A 13,523-nucleotide genomic window follows, 5' to 3' on the forward strand; every position below is an offset into this window, starting at 1 on the left:
ATTATAATTATTTTTGGTGAATAGACATACCCCCGAAATCCTACCCATTTTCTAGAAAAAAATTCGAGAAGGTATGAAATTTTCCGACGGAAAACAAAAATTTCAAATCGTTCTGAAAAAATTATTTTCGGTTGTGAGAGTCAATTATAATCATTTTTGGTGAATAGACATACCCCCGAAATCTTGCGCATTTTCGAGAAAAAAATTCAATACGGGTGGAACTTTAGACGTTAATAACTTTTTAACGAAACCTCCATCGACAAATTAGTATTCTTGATTTTCGTCTTATTTTGGCCTGAGAATAATAGAATCCCCCTTTAAAATTTTTCCCAAGTGTGGCCGAACACCCTGTATATACGAACGTATGGGACAATCATATGTATAATAAAATATCTCCAATTCTTGTACAAAGTAAACAACAAGGATAAATAAGTTACACACGTTTCTAAGAATACTTTGTACTATTTTCATGGCTAAAGGTGTTTGTTCCCATAGTCTGCGGACTGAAAAAAAAACATAAATTTCCAGTCGCTTCCACGGGAAAAAAAGGGTCAAATGCATCGAATCGCGATCAAAGCCATCGAAGAGTGGAAAAGAGTGGCACGAGAGCTAGATCGTGAGTTCTGGCGCAGAGAAAGAAGACGAAAGATGGCGGGGGTGATTATGGTTGCCGGTGGCGTGCCAACCGAGGACGCAGTGAACAATATGACCCGTGCTCGGTACAATAGCCTCGTATCATGCGCACGACACGCGGCAATTCCCACATAAATTCGAGTGTGTGCGTGTGTGTGTATGTGGACCGTCAGCGCGTGGTGGAAAAACAGTTTCCTGAGAATCTTCTCACGTTCCTCGCCAGCACGAGCCAAGATTTTTGTCATCGAAATAGCGAAAATCAATATTTTTAATATACACTTTGGGAAAAATCTATCATAATTGTAATAATATTTTTAACCGAACAAATGCAATTTCTGTTGTAAAACAAATCGAAAAAGTCTTATACTGTTTCGCGATACGAAGCTCCGTTCTGGAGATACGAGCAATTAAAGTTTGCGCGTGCCGCGTGATCAGCTGTCGGATAAAGTGGCGCTTGTCGAACACAGATCGACAAACTTCGACTGCTTGTATCTCCAAAACGGAACCTTCGATCGAAAAACGGTTAAGGACTTTTTGATTTGTTTTTTCGCGAAGAATCAGTATATTATATAAAAATAATTCTACTCGTTAATCCCAATCAGAAAATTTGAAAATAGTGAATATAATCGGTGGATTCCTATTGTATATTCTTTCTTTTTCCTGCGAATTCTAATGCTTTCTAGCAAACAAAGTATTTGGAAATGTGAATCAGAAAGGTTTTGCTGGTTTTCATAGAATGCAGTGGCACGTTTGGAACGTTGCGTTGGCTCACGTTATAGAAATTGTAGGGTGACTCAATGATTAAGAAATTAAGATGCCACGATAGATTGTTGGCGATTGACTAATTATAAATTTATATATCGGACGCTGAACAATCTGACCATTGACATGCATTAATAATAAGTGGATGACACACCGGCGGCCAGCTGACGAAATTATTTTCGCGTAACTGAGAAGCCAGGCACAATGCCAAAACGAACGCGAAAATATATTGTGGACTGGTACGACACAATTGTATCGAAGACACCGAGTGTCATGGATAATAGAGCGCAATCATTTCAACAGGCTATAACAAACAGTGTGCGGTGTGTATTTGTATGCGTCCCTTAAAAATTGCAGAAATTGTTTATAATTTTTTGTGACGTTTTAGTGTCATTCGATGATCATTTCAACGATGCAGATTCTTGCGGAAAATTCGTGAAAGGTAATTAAAATCATGATCGCTTAATTTTTCCAATTGTCTATGATTTTTTTACGATAATGATAACTGTAAACAATATTTATTTGTAATTAATGAGCTTTGGGGCAATTTATGTTACTCTTGGAAGAGAAAATATAAAATAAAACTGACATTTTTAATGTGTTCTGAATACACGGTTGCAAATAATCTGATAATCTGCTTAACAAGTAGTACACGATTGTTTTTTACAATTGACAGCGCTAAAATTTCTTGAATTGCTCTTTGAAAAATATAACCACAACGCTTGAGGTGTCATTTTAAAGGCAGAGGTCTATACTTTTCTTCAATGTCTCTTTAAATTTGGGGGAAAAAGTGAAAAAATGAAGATGAGCTTTCTCTAAAATATGAACAAATTTTTTTAAGATTGAAACTATGATTAACTTAAAGATTGAAACCTCCACTTTCCGATTTTGAAAGTTAGTATACGATCTTTTTTCATTATCTATCTTGAACTAGTCGACGTATCGAAATTGACAAAATGATTTATATTCGGTATACAGTTTCAGAAGTTAGTAATTCTTCGATCGAGTGTATTCATCCATTGAGAATCGAAGTGATCGATACATTACGCTAATATAAAACTTTTTTATTTTACAAAGTGTTTTCGTGAAAGTTGTAAAAAATTGCTCGAGTTTGTTTTCTGGATAAATTGCAAATGTCTGGTGTTTATTTAACGTTTTCAATATTTATTAATGATCGTGACATGAAATTTCCACGAACTAGTGACGTTCATTACTTGTTTGCAAAATTTGATAGTTATTTATATAGTTTTTGCCAATAATTTGATAAAATTAATGCAACAAATTTGACTTTACCCATTTCTGTGACCTAGAAATATGTTACAGAGAAAAGATAAATTTATACTGGCGACAGAGCATTGATGAATCTTCATTGTGTTCAAAATCTTGGTAAAGTACTAGTTATTTTCCCAACAGTAACTTACTTACATTTTTTAAATTATAATTAAAAAAGGAAATTATTATTTGCAAAACTGTGATTTGAAGGTATTTTTATAACTTGAAGTTTTAAGAAATATTATAATTCTAGCAAATATAAGATTTTCTACTATAAGTTTGATACAAATTTCAATTATTACTTAGAAAAATAAATTATTAATTTTTCTACATTATAATAGTGGTCATTTACTTTAAAAAACTATTCACAAATAAAAAGTTCTCTTTTGGGTCCACTAATTGTCACTAAGTATCTAAATTTCTAAGCCTAAATTAATTATCCAATAGTTTGTTATTCACATTTTCTAATTTTCATTCCAACAAAAATTTTGTCTCGAATTTTTTTTTTTAAATCAACGCTTTATTAAACACCGTCATGAGAAATGCAAATATAAAATTCTTCGTTGGAGCTAACAAATCGATCAATGAAAATTTCGATATCACACTCGTTTCTTTTTAAACATTCATAAATGAAAAGATTGTTCTGAGCCCCTCAATAGCCACTATACTATTTTTACATTTTCCGACTATCATTCGAAAAAGAAATTACTTTTTAAAAAAGGTCTCGATAGATATTTTAAGATATTTCTTAAACTGTAAATGTCGTCAGAAAAAATGAATAAAATTTTCAATTCCAAACGTTTATTTCCACACAGAAATGGAAATTTTCGAAATTTAAAAATACCACTGATCTTTTACAAAATCACTCGATTCACGGTCACGAAACCTCTATTCGTACTTGGTAGATTAAGAAAGAAAAACCAGGTTACTAGTGGAAATATGAAATATCCCTGATCGAAGAAAAATCCGTCAAATCAGAGTTCAACGTTCTCGATTTGATCTACGTACATAGTGAAACGGAAGGATGCTCGTGCTGGTCGCGCGACACGGCGTGTGCTCGCCACTTTTTTCTCCCACACTGCCCCCCTCTCGCACAGTCAGACGGGTTCGCAGTCCCCCCTTGGCACGCAGGTGTGCGGCGACACGGTCTCCACACACGCACGCACACCCCCACACGGCAACCTGTCCCGATCTGTGGGAACTGTTCGGCCCGCGAGCTTCCCACGATACGCTCCAGCCGCTCCGGCAGCTCGGGCGAGTTCCACGGCCACGTGACAACTTTGGGGGAGGGGTGCTGGAACGTATAAACGCGCGTCACGGGCGTTCGAACGCTCAAAAGCGTCGTGGAGACTGCACCGAGCTCCACACAACGCGTCCTACACGAGTCAGTCGAGTGAAACACCGAGTGACAACTTAAAAGACAAGCTAGTGATACGTGTAAACGAGCATCAGATTGCTCAGAGCCTTCCCACGCACTAAGGGAAGTGACAACTTGAGAGGCAAGCTGGTGAAACGTAAAGATAACCATCGGATTGCACAAAAGTGTCGCGGAGACTGTGTCAAGTTTCCTGGCAAGTTCAGGCGAGTGAGAGATTTGGGGATTCGTCGAGTGACAACTTGAGAGGCAAGCTGGTGGAACATAAAAACGGGCCTGAGACTCGTCGAAACCTTGGTGAAGACGGTATCGAGCTTCTCAACACGCTCGAACGAACGCCACGCCGAGTGACAACTTGCGAGACAAAACAGTGGAACGTGTAAAGAGGTCTGAGATCGTTTAGAAGTGTCCTGGCGACTGTGTCGAGCTTCTCAATACGCTCGGCCGAGTTGAGCGACTAGCGATAACTTGAGAGACAAGGTGGTGGAACACGATCGCCAGATGGCGCCGCACAGTGTGGAATGCGAGGAACCAGTGTCGAGGACGTACCAGTACCGGAAAGTGATGAAACCGATGCTGGAACGGAAACGAAGAGCGCGTATCAATCGTTGCTTAGACGAGTTAAAGGATCTCATGGTGACAGCTTTACAGGCAGAGGGAGAGAATGTGGCGAAACTGGAGAAGGCGGACATCTTGGAGCTGACCGTCCGCCATTTGCACACGCTCAGAGCCGCCAGGAGGCTGACGTTGACACCCGAGAACAGTTACGCTGACAGGTTCAGAGACGGATTCACCCACTGCGCCCAGGAAGTGTCATCGTTTCTCGCCACGCCGCTCGCAGCCAACGTCCACCCACTAGCTGGCGCTCAACTGATGCGACACTTGGGTGGCTGTCTTCGAAAACTCGAGGGACCGGATTCGGTAGGGAGTCCTGTGATTGACAGTGTCACACACAATGTTTACACACCCCCGCAGAGCCCTGTCAGTGTCGAGAGTCCGCTGGGTGAGTCCCTCGAAGTGTCGCATGGGGTTTGGAGACCTTGGTGATCCTGATCTCGAGACTTTTGCTGGGAGAAACGCTGTCAGTGCGAGCACCTTCGACCATATCCTTCGAAGTGTCACAATGTGTCTGGAAATTCCCAGTGATCGAGAAAATTAGTAACTTTGAGCGGTATTTGGTGGAGAATATCTTGTTAGGGATATGGTGGACACTGAGGATAATGGTCTCTTGAAGTGTCACAATAGCATTTGGGGACCCTGAAGACCAAAAACTGAAGACTTTCAACATTATTCTGTGAAAAAAGTTTCTTAAGAACGTAACGGGGGGTCGAGAGAATTTTGTCATCGTCCTCTAACTATGTCTCTCAAACTGTCACAATGACGTTTCACCGACCCTAGAGACCCGATAATTGATAATTTCGACGTTATTTGATGAAAATGACTTTGTTAAGGCTATGGAGGATGTAATAATTTAGTCTTCCATGTACATGGAACTTGAGCAAGAATCGAGATTTCAATTATTTTAAGAGTATATAGTTTGTTTTCTTTATTGTACATTGGTGATGAAGCTTTAAGTGACGACTGTGATAGGGTTCGATATTGTACCTGAAATAACTATTTTTCCATTTTTTGATTGCAAAGTAGAATGAATATTATGATTTTTATTATAATTATTATTATTATTATTATAGATTTTAGATTTGTTACGTTTAGGAATTAAGTTTTCTTGACAATGCGTTCTTGGCTCGAAACGAGTCGTTGTCCAAGATGTTAATAAATATTTTTTGTCGAACATGTTGAATTTTTTATTTACTCCTTTACCTAAATCCCTGGAATTCTTGTTTGTGAAATGATGATTTTGAACCGCTTTTCCCACGTAAACAATTTTCCCCAAAGTCCTGATTACTATACTTTCAATTTGAGTAGCTAATAAGAAATTATAAATCCTCAAAACTAATTGAATCGTAATTTCATTCTCGATTTTTATTGTCTTTTAGCTTGGAAATCGCCATTTCGAAAGAGTGCCAGCACTAAGTGGACACCCTGTATGTATTATCGAAACAAATTAATTTTAAACCGTAACAAACTACTTGTCCATGTTTGTTTATTCAATGATAAAAATAAAATCAATATATAGCAATTTATTTACAATTTATTCTATCCAAAAATAAAATTATTATCTTTGTTATAAAGTATTTTGTCGTATAATAAACACAAAATACAATAAACAATCTACATTTGCATGTTAATAATAATTTTATCCACGTCTGACTGGCTTCTAAGGAAATTAATTTGTAATAACAATTAGATAATACAAATTATAGAATTTAAACAAATTCTGTATGGTTTTTTACTAAATAACCTAACTTTTCTGCATTAATTTATGCATTGTTACAATTTGTTTAGAAAATCTAAGTGTTTCGAGGCATTATTCGACTTTTTATCATGAAAATAATTAGTTACAATTATTGACAGTGAGAAAGTTCATTTTTTTTAAGTATCGAAACTTGTGGGCCATCTGTGTGTTAGAATTCGACCTAAAATGTTAAATATCAAATGATTTCATGTGTATAGATAAAAAAATCATAACTCTCAAATGAATTGGAGGATTTTAATGTTTCTAAATGCAAACAATGCGTATTTTGGTGAAAAATATTTTTAAATTCTGAAATAATTGAAAAAGTTGTTCTTTAACTTCGTAACGTAAAAAGCCCCATAAAAATGGTCCAATTTTCAAACAGCCATAACTCCTACAATTGTGAATATATTTCAATGAAACTTTTTTTAGAAGTAGAGCTCATGGATACCTACAAAAAAGTATTAAACCACTTTTCTATAGGTCGTCAAACAAAATTACTAAAAACGAAAAACGAATTTTTGGGGTTAGGTGACTAAACTTTTCGACGAAAAAAAAAATTTTTAATTAATTCTAAAAAAATTATTTTCGGTTGCGGGGGTCAATTACAATCACTTTTGGTCAATAGGCATAACCACGAAATCCTAACCATTTTCGTGAAAAAAATTCTTTACCTAAAATATAATGCTTAGTCAATAAATGTTTCCCCGAAATTTCATGCGTATATATGAAACATCATAATTTTTGAACGGATTGAAGGATTTTAATGCTTCAACATGCAAACAACGCGTATTTCGGAGAAGCATATTTACAAATTCTAATAATGTTGGAAAAATTGTACCTTAACCCCGTAAAGTGAGAAAAAACCCCATAAAAATGGTCCAATTTTCAAACGACCATAACTCCCGTAATAGTGAATGTATTTTATTGGTCCTACCACTTGGCATTTCCTTGGTCTTCACTGGATTGCTGACCTTGATGTCAACCTCACTGTTGGCCATCTATGATCATAATCCTATCATTACAAAGTCGAAGATTAAAGCTTTCTTACAAGGATTGTCTTAGAATTTGATGCACGATTTTCTTAACATTTTGTTCCACTTTGGAGTGTATCTCAAGACTAGCAATTAAAGGAATAAATGTTAATCGACACAATAAGACATACATACACGTAATTTAGAATTATGCTTACCACTGGATACTGAATCCATGCTCACTGATACAGTTTATGTCTCCCACATTTCTTTGTCCATTACATAAAACATAAATTTATTTTCGATGTTAATAAGTAATCCACAACTAAAACAGTCTTCCTACAGTACCAACGAATCGACGTCGATAAATTAGATTTCATATCCAATCGATGATACGGAAAGGTCTATTATCAGAAGAGATAAATATTTAGTATAATAATTAAACGACTAGTGTCGCTGTGAACCATCTACCCAGGCTCTGACACTAATTTAGTCAATAATTATTTGTTAAACAAGATACTAAACCCTTAAAAGTTATTAAAAAACTTTTATTTTAATCTGATATTTTGATATAATAATTATTTGAGCTAATTTTTTCAATGAAAATTATTTGATAACAGTAGTGTGACCATACTAACAATAATTAGAGATTTTTTAGGAAACCATCTAAAAAATGATGTCAATATGAATTATACAAAATGATGGGAAAACTCCTATTTGACCTCTAATACTCACAGAAAAGTGATCTCAATTTTTAATTATTATAACTGTGTAAAAAGATCGTAGAATGATCGTCTTGGTTAGTTTTAAAGATAGGACCCTCTACTTTCAGACGTCTAACTTTAATTTACTCGAAAATCCATAGTTTCATTTAGAAAAAAGTAAAAAGGCAAGAGAAATTGTGCAACTTCAGAAACTTAAATAAAAATTGTTGTTTGGAATAATTTAAATAAATATTTATGGAATTTAAAAAATTTTTTCGTACCTTTGATCATTTTTCAAGGCAACACAGTACAATTTTCGAGGCTATTGTTAACAATAATTTCCAATTATTCAAATTATTACTTACTAAATTTCATTTTCATTAATGGCTGCCATATTTAGAAAGTGAAACTACGAATTCTCTTCGAACTTCTTTTACACATAAAGTGGATGGTCTTCTATCATGTGTGCCAAAATTAGGTTAGTATCTGTTATAGTTTCTTTTCTAACCGTTTAAAGAATTTGAAACTTGTACAACTTTCCTTGAGAAATCGTTTTAGAATTTTTTATTTCAGGTTAATGGACATTTAGAACGTCATATTGTAGGCTACGTACACTCACGCAAAGTTTCAAAATTTTTAAAAATATTTTACTCCAAATTTCAATGATTTAAAATGAAAATTCCCTTTAAATCCCACCTGGAAACCTTAAAAAATAGTGGATAGATTCAGAATTGAATGTTTCGACCATTTTTGGCTAAATTTTTCTTCTTAAAACTGGAAATTCTCAGTAAATAAACGAAACTTTCGTAATACTGATCGTGTATATTTGTGAATTCCGCGCCATTTTAAGTATTTCGAGACACGTGACGGTCGCCATTTCTGCCGGACACGCGTCATCCGTACAACTTAACCACGTGGTGCTGCTACAACTTGAGTGTTAGCACGTTTTACGATTCGAGTTTCGTGTTTTCAAGTAAAAACTGGAATTTCTATCGTCGCCACGCCAATGTTTTAGTTAATAACTTTCGTCGACCAAGGTAGGAACAACAATTTCTATTTTCTTACGACTATAAACATTCCAAACTTCCCACCGCCAACCATAACCTCATCTTTCTAGATCAACAATGTTTTTATTTACGTTTTTCTTCTTACTTAAACTTAAATCACTTTTCAAAATGGATTAAAAATGGACTATTAAAATATGTGAAAGAGACACGGTTGAACAAATGTGTAGTTTGTTAGGAAATAGTCGAACCTATGTTGCAAAAATTATTTAATATTCTTATTTAATTTCGTAGACAATAGAAAATTGGTTAAATTATTTCTTAATTAGAAGGAACAAAAATGAGAATTGTTTGTTTCATACGTTTACTTTTGGAAAGTTGTTTAAAATATTCTCTGGAATTTTAATGAGTAACAAAAGTGTAAAAATGATAAAAGGTGGCCATTGTTGTTCGAAGATCAATATTTTCTGATATGTAATCGCGAATATATGAATTTTATCAGTAATTATATAACGTATATTAACAATTCTTCTTTTATCAAACAAATTGTAAGTTTTTGGGTAAATATAGTTTGATTTCTTCTTTCTTTTATTCTACAGCCAAATAGAAAATTATTTAAATAGAATAATAGTAATTAATTTGAGGAATTATTAGTTTGATTCATTTATCTTTGACTTGGTTTAAAATAGTTTTAAAATTTTTGTAAATAATGAATTATATGGATATTTTCGAGAGAATAAAAATCTAAATAGTATCCATTGTTGTTCGAAATTTTATTTCGAATTTATAAATTTAAACATAAAGTCAATTTTATTAACTATTATACATATAAACGTAGATTTAATAAAAGAGAAAAATTTTGAATCGGATGTCAAAATTTTGAAAATATTACAAAATTATTAAATAACCATTCTTCGGAAAGAAAAGAATTATCTAACATAGGAATAATTATAAATAAAATTTATGGTCACGTGATTTGATAAAATATTCCAAAAATTATTATGATTAAGCCCTAACCTTTAATTACTCGCACCAACGCGATATCTGGTTTCTATTTTTGTTCCACAAATGTTACTAAATCTCTTAAAGAACAATAAAAGTACAATTGAAGGTTAAAAAATTGTTTAATATTGTAATATTCGCAAATAAAATTCACACTAGTATGATTTAATAAAAATTTTGAATTTGATGGTAAAATTTTGGGAACATTTGAAAAATAAAAAAAAAAGAATTACATTGCAACAATTATATCAACGAGTTGAAATATAGTTTGTTCAGTTTAAAAGAAATTTTTAAATAAATTAAATGCGTAAAAAGACTTTTGTACGAAACACGTTTTATTAAATTTTATCTTGTAAGGATATTTAATAAAATACAAAATTTGTTTACTCATGGAAGTTCTTTGTTTTTTTGATGACTGAATGGTGACAAATTAATAATAATTATATATGAAAAGTAAATTTTACGAGAGATTGTACTATTGCACAAAATGAAGAATACTACGATTCTGTATATAGTATAAAAAAAAGTAAAAAAAATGAAAAGGTATAATTGTTATCAGTTTATCAACATTCAGTCATAAAACCAATATGAAAGATTCATAAGTAAATAAATTTGTTATTTTACTAAATATCCTTGTAAGATAAAATTTGATAAAATATTTTATACAAAAATTTGTTTTTTTTGTTTTTTGTGTAGAATAAGAATCTGTAAGTGAAAACATAGATATCCATTTAAAAAACAAGATTATCATTCAAATAACCTTGAAAGCATTCAAGACATAAAATCAATAAAATAGTTGTGCTTCCTCCTTGAAATCGAATGACTTTTGTATTTAACATTTTTTCCAAAGATGTGTTGTTTTCGAGATATTTAGATTCAAAGCTTTTAAATGAACTCTTCGTATAAACACATGGTTGAGTTGATGGACATTTTGACCTTTTTTAGATAAAACTGCCTACTTGTTAAGTAGATATATTATAAATATCGAGGTCAACAAAGCTTTTCATAAATCTATGAAAATGTATAGATAGTTTAAAAATTGTTAGTTAGGAAACAGTTTACGATTGCACGATTGGAATTTATCAACCTCGAAACCTCGATACTTCGATACCTGGACCCCCATCAATAACTCCATAACCTCAGGTCATTTACAATTTACAAGTCCTTTAAAACTCCAGCATGAACCACCGATACCGTCGATATAACACACAAACCAAATCTGTGGTCCCCCGCTAAAAGAAAATTTTTTTCAGATGTTCCAGACTGTCCAAGATGGAGATGTGCAACGGTCGCGAGTCAAGCACCGCGAGCAGCATCGATGGAGGTGACACGTTGGAGCACTTCGAGGAAGAGGTGGACACTCTCCAATACATCACCCACAGCCCACCGATCAATCTTCCGCTCGAAATGCCCTTTAGAAGAAGCCTATTCCCACACGTGGGCCCCTATATCGCCTTTCAATCGTTCGACTGCGAGGGCCCGATGATTCCCGGCGAAATAACGAAACACTTAAAATGGCGCCTGAGCACCATCACTCCTCTGATCGTACGTAGAACGCTAGTAAACTCCGGTTTCCGTCTAATGAAAAAGTCACAGGAATGGTGCGGGACCTGGGGCAAACACATGAAATCCGTCGGCTTCCGAACCCTTAAAGAGTCACAGAAGATCAACCATTTCCCAGGCACCTTCCAAATAGGTCGCAAGGACCGGCTATGGCGCAATTTAAGCAGAATGATGGCGAAATACGGTAAAAAGGAGTTCAGTTTCGTCCCAAAGACTTATGTTCTGCCTCAGGATCTTCGGTGTTTCAAGCAGGTGTGGGAGAAGTGCGGTAGCAGGGAGAAGTGGATCGTAAAGCCGCCTGCGTCTGCCAGGGGAACAGGTATCAAGGTCGTGCACCGCTGGTCGCAGATACCAAAGAAACGAGCCGTAGTGGTGCAACAATATTTGTCCAGGCCGAAACTGATCAGCGGTGCAAAGTTCGATTTGAGATTATACGTCCTGGTGACTAGTTTCAATCCATTGAGAATATACATTTACCCGGATGGCTTAGTGAGATTCGCCTCGGTCAAGTATAGCGACGACATTAACTACCTCAGCGACAGATTCATGCACCTGACCAACTACAGTATCAACAAAACGAATTCCACTTATACCAGCAACGATTGCGTCGACTCTTGTTCAGGGCACAAATGGACACTCAAGACTTTGTGGGCGTATTTGGAGAGGGAGCACGTGAACGTGGAGAGATTGTGGGAGGCCATGAAGGATATCGTCGTTAAAACTATGATAGCTGGAGAGTCTTCTATTAATAGTCTCTCGAAGGCAAACAGGTCTTCTAGGTATTGTTGTTACGAGCTTTTTGGCGTCGATATTCTTCTGGACGAGAACTTAAAACCTTGGTTGTTAGAGGTTAATATTTCACCGTCCCTGCAGTCATCGTCGCCATTGGATATCGCTATTAAGGGGCCTTTGATTAAAAATGTATTCAATATGGCGGGATACCAACTTCCAGATACCTTGACGTCGGAGGAAGAAGAGAGGCTGGCGGAAATGTATAGGTTGGATGTTGTGTGTCAGGATTTTAGGCTACATACTACTAGTTTGAGCTCCAAAGAGATCAGGAAGCAGGATTTGTATGCCAATCTAAGGGACAGGGATGAGTATCTTGAGGAAATTATCGAGGATCTCACGCCCGATGATGTTAGACATTTTGTGATTTATGAGGATGAGTTAACGCAAATTGATAAATTTGAGAAGATCTTTCCTACAAGCGAAAGTCACGAGTATCTTCAGTATTTTGAAGTCCCGAGGTATTATAATTTGTTGTTCGATGCGTGGGAGTTTAAGTACGGAGATGATAGAGCAAAAGGTATATCTAGACTGCAAAAACTTTGTCGAAAGAAATATCATTTGGAACAGCAATTGGAGTTTTAAAAAGTTTGGATATTGAAATTTTGGAAAATTCGAGACCAGTTTCGAAGTTTTTTATATACATGCTATACAATACCTTGTTATATGCGACTCATGTGACTTTTGCATGACTGAAAACTTATTTTAATGTAAAATCTTGTCTGAATAAATCGTTTTACAGTTCAAAAATGTTTTTGAGTCGATTCCGAGTTTCATTTTATGAAACCTTGAAATAGAAACGATATGATGGGTAGGAACGTTCGTGGAATCTAAATTTCAGTCGAGATTGTCTTGAATTTATCTTAAAAAATTGTTTGGGCATTGGTGTTTACCCGGTGGCCGACGTTTCAAACTTTAAACTTGTTATACAATGACGGTTTTGTAAAATTTTGTTTCAAGTACCGCCATTTTATAACAAGTTTGAAATACCGGTCACCTTCGTCCACCATTTTATGACAAGTGTGAAACCGCCCCCAAATGAGAATCCTATTTATAGTATTCTAAATAATTATCCGAAACTGAACAACG

At 35.0% G+C, this 13,523-nt stretch overlaps 2 protein-coding genes across 4 annotated transcripts; both read left to right on the forward strand.

The window, feature by feature from the left end:
* Window positions 1-1,639: 1,639 nt before the first annotated feature.
* On the forward strand, window positions 1,640-13,184 carry LOC143348011 (tubulin monoglutamylase TTLL4). Of its 3 annotated transcripts, XM_076777749.1 has the most exons (4): window positions 1,640-1,718; window positions 1,784-1,837; window positions 6,040-6,087; window positions 11,336-13,184. In XM_076777749.1, exon 4 carries the CDS (start codon window positions 11,355-11,357, stop codon window positions 13,017-13,019), a length of 1,665 nt encoding a protein of 554 aa, XP_076633864.1. In that variant the 5' UTR covers window positions 1,640-1,718; window positions 1,784-1,837; window positions 6,040-6,087; window positions 11,336-11,354; the 3' UTR covers window positions 13,020-13,184. The 3 variants fall into 3 exon arrangements, with proteins under 3 accessions (XP_076633864.1, XP_076633865.1, XP_076633862.1); XM_076777750.1 differs by having other exon boundaries at window positions 1,675-1,837; XM_076777747.1 differs by lacking the exons at window positions 1,640-1,718; window positions 1,784-1,837; window positions 6,040-6,087 and adding an exon at window positions 8,982-9,113.
* Window positions 4,017-5,834, forward strand: LOC143347494 (enhancer of split mbeta protein). Its single transcript, XM_076776690.1, has one exon. It carries the CDS (start codon window positions 4,544-4,546, stop codon window positions 5,087-5,089), a length of 546 nt encoding a protein of 181 aa, XP_076632805.1. The 5' UTR covers window positions 4,017-4,543; the 3' UTR covers window positions 5,090-5,834.
* Window positions 13,185-13,523: the final 339 nt, after the last annotated feature.

The sequence above is a fragment of the Colletes latitarsis genome, chromosome 11 (assembly GCF_051014445.1).
Source record: "Colletes latitarsis isolate SP2378_abdomen chromosome 11, iyColLati1, whole genome shotgun sequence".
In the NCBI taxonomy this organism is placed as follows: domain Eukaryota; kingdom Metazoa; phylum Arthropoda; class Insecta; order Hymenoptera; family Colletidae; genus Colletes; species Colletes latitarsis.